Source organism: Austrofundulus limnaeus, unplaced genomic scaffold (assembly GCF_001266775.1).
Source record: "Austrofundulus limnaeus strain Quisiro unplaced genomic scaffold, Austrofundulus_limnaeus-1.0 Scaffold11, whole genome shotgun sequence".
NCBI lineage: Eukaryota > Metazoa > Chordata > Actinopteri > Cyprinodontiformes > Rivulidae > Austrofundulus > Austrofundulus limnaeus.
Genome location: NW_013952413.1, coordinates 2,390,000 through 2,393,497, shown reverse-complemented (window position 1 = coordinate 2,393,497; position 3,498 = coordinate 2,390,000). Strand labels below are relative to the sequence as shown.

General features: G+C 45.9%; 1 protein-coding gene across 9 annotated transcripts in view; it reads right to left on the bottom strand.

The window, feature by feature from the left end:
• The window catches only part of rapgef2b (Rap guanine nucleotide exchange factor 2b), a 121,726-nt gene continuing 118,228 nt past the window's right edge, over positions 1 to 3,498 (bottom strand). For all 9 annotated transcript variants that reach the window (XM_014001991.1, XM_014001995.1, XM_014001992.1 and 6 more), the window contains 3 exon segments: positions 1 to 1,014; positions 2,288 to 2,784; positions 2,864 to 3,065. In XM_014001991.1, the coding sequence (XP_013857445.1) occupies positions 662 to 1,014; positions 2,288 to 2,784; positions 2,864 to 3,065 (1,052 nt within the window). In that variant the 3' untranslated portion in view covers positions 1 to 661.

Here is a 3,498-nt window from a genome sequence, read left to right as displayed (position 1 = left end):
AAATAAGGCCTTATTTTTGGATTGATGAATTCAATGACTTTTAAGTCTTTTTAAGGATCTGCAGGAAACATGAACGGAGTAACTGAACACGGTTTCTTCTCAGACCTGTAAGGTGCAGCATCAAAAAGGAACGACTGAAGAAAAGGAGCAAAATCAGATGCAACGCACCACATAAAAAACAGACATCGGGGAGTAATTTGTTTATTACACGGGGTCCCCAGATGATGCTTACCCCGTGCGAACAGGGCTTAAAGAGTGACTGAAGGTGAGTTATGCAAGAGAAATACGATGCAGGATTCTGGTGATTGGTTTAACGTGACAGAACAAGGCTGTGCCCTGTAACTGGTGCTTCATGACACAGTGTGCCGTGTGAGGGAGAACAGCAGAATATACTGCATGGAGGCAGCAGTGAGGGTCTAATTACACCAGTTTGACTCATGCAGGATGATGTGTTGTGAGTTAGAGAGAGGTTTTCTGCCCCTGCTTGTCGGTTAAATGTGCTGGGGGGGGTGGAGCTTATGAAGGGGTGCAGTCTTGTGTGTCCTTGTTAACATGCAGGTTCTTTGGAGAGGAGAGGTGGGGGGTGGGCAGCCTCATAAATTAGTTTTTACCTGCCTTAATGGGGGGAGGGAGGGCGGCCCTGTCTGTTAACCCCCACCTGTCACGGTCGGTGCCGAGCCACTGGTTTCCTCAGAGCGACTAGTTTGGAGGACAAGGACTCACCCTCCTCTTCCTCCTCGGGCTCCTGGTCCTCGGCCGGCGAGCGGGTGCGGTGGAGGCCCCCCGCCCGGTGCTTGGCCGCCTGGTGGGCCTGGTGGGAGTCGGGCGACTGGGTGACCATGCGCGAGCGCTGCAGGGCGGTGGTGTAGTCGGGCGGCCGGCGACTCGAGTGGGTCGCCGTGGGCGTGGGGGCGGAGGAAGGCGGGTGCTGCCCGTCCGTCACGTCGGAGATGGTCAGGGCCGTGTAGCCCGGCGGAGTGGGTGGGGGGTCACGGAATCGGCCCTCCTTTCGACCTTCGGGAAGACGAGATAAAAGGGCTCAATGACGGGACAGCAGGTGGGTTTAAAGCAGGAGTCTGCAAACTTTACAGTCAAAAAAGACATTTCTGCTCCACGGCTCACTAATAAAATGTATTCAGAGCGGCAAAACAAGCTACAACTGTGATTATCAACTGGTGGTCCGTGGGCCTTTTCGAGGCCTTTCCAGGAACCTTTATGGCCAGTTATAAAACTAAAAAATATATTGTGAATTTTTTTATTTTTGCACATCAGGACAAATGAAAAGACTATATGTGACCCATCACATCGAAATGACGATTAAGTCAAATTTGTTCAAAATGACGTAATAATATTTTCATGTTCTTGGCTTTAAAAGCTACATTTTAATACTTAGATCATCCTGATATCATTAGTAGATCCAGATATATTATTTAATCTGTCTTGTTGGTTACAATACATAAATATTTGGTCTAAATCCTAATTTTATGTAATTTAATGAGGATTTTTTATGTCATTTGAAAAAAGAAACCTCAAATAGTGTTTTTGAATATTGAGATTTCCCAGCTGGAAAGAAAAGCTTTGATATCTTACAGCAAAAATCTCAACATTTTAAGGCATTTTTCCAAAAAATCTGGGTTATTTTTTGTTGCAAATGCTCAAAACAGTGCTTCAAAAAAAAACTTTTAGGATAATATTTCAGACAGTTGATTGAAATTATACATTGATAACACATTTATTTGTTATATTTTGACAAAATGTAATTTTTGCAAGAGTTTTAATCAAAACACTATATCTACCTATTTCTCCACATACAACTTTTAGACTTTGATGTGATGGGTCACATCTTCATGTAAACAAGAAAAATACTGTATATAGTTTATCGAATTTCATTAAAACTAGTTCAGCTGAACTATTCAGGTATTTATTTTCTTCTAATTCTTATTATTACGTAGTTTTCAAATTATTTAAATGCACTTCTGATGGATTTGAGAGAAAGATCACAGAAAGATGGATTATTTAGGTAAATAACAGGCTAGCATGAGCTAATTTCTTTTATCTTTTGTATTAGTAGTATTGATCACATACAGTATTTGCATACAAATTGATTTCTGTTTTGAGTATAAAAAACAATATATTCTGTTATGTTTGGTCACATTTTCAAAGAGCCACTGCAGAGGGACCAAAGAGCCACATGTGGCCCCAGAGCCACAGCTTGCAGACCCGTTTTAAAGGAAGATTTGAACATTTTGAGAAGCACAAGCAGGATTTTAAACACTGTAGCCTTTACCCCCAGCAGTGATGGGCGACGGGGATGGCCGACCAAGATGCTTGGCCTCCTCTGACCCGGTGGATGTGATGCTACTCGTCTCCGGGTCGGCGTTGACATCCTTTCCTCCTCTCCTCTTTATCGTGCCGGTATCTCCTTCAGAGTCCTCGCCCCAGTACGCTGCTGAGGAGGAGGAGGAGCTAGCAGAGGCCCAGCTCCCTCGGGTCTGCGCTGCCCACAGAGCAGCGGGACCCCCCAGCAAGGCCTCTTGTCCCAAATGGAGTCCCATGCTTCCCCCTCCGAAGGACAGGGTCTCCCAGCTGCGTCCCTGCTGCATGGTCTGGATGTTGTCGTGGGAGCCGGAGGAGCAGGAAGTCCAGGAGCCGCGGCCGCTGTCTGCGGCGTCCAGGGACACGCGATCGCCCTGATCCTGAGTCAGCTCCTCTGAGCTGGGCGAGGAGAGGACTGTGGGGCAGCCGGCGTAAATGCCTCGACAGTCCTGCATCGATGAATACGAGCTGGAAGACAAATATTTGAAACTTAAAAAAAGAAGAAAAGAAAACAGATTTTCCTATAAAAGCCCTTTATTTTTCCTACCCCAGACTGTACTGGTCAGGGTCAGTGGTGGCTCTTCTTTCCAGCCGAGGTCCCCCCATGTGGGAGTCGCAAACTCCCCCAGAGTGGCGGAGTCTCCTCTCCTCCTGGGCCATGTCGAAAGAGGAGTTACTGACCAGACTGGAGCGAGAGGAGATCTCACTGTGACCGGAGTCCGAGTAGGCGTCCCCACTCCTGCTGTAACCTGCAGGCACCAGGACAGAGTTTGGTCAAAATAAAGGCTACAAGACTAGCTAACGGCTACAAACAGCAGAAGAATTAGAGCAGAGATTCTTAACCTATGGGGTGGGCTGCGAGCGCCACCTTCAGGGCCTCAAAAGAACAACAGTTATTAACTTTGGGCCGCAGAGGGCCGCAGGACCGCATTGATTTTGAATAAGGTGCAATACACTTTCTCACCACTAGTAGCGGTAGTGCACCACTAAGATGTTTAACAACTTTTTTAATACGTAGAAGAAGAACCTTAGAAACCTGCCGAGAATGGAAACTTATTTTAAATTAAAAGTAGAAGCAAAAATAAAGGTAACCCATCAAAAACGCCAAAGTTTGTCACTAATATGAAGAGCAGCCTCTGGTTTTACCATGTGATATTAAAAGTTCAAAACATTATCAAATAC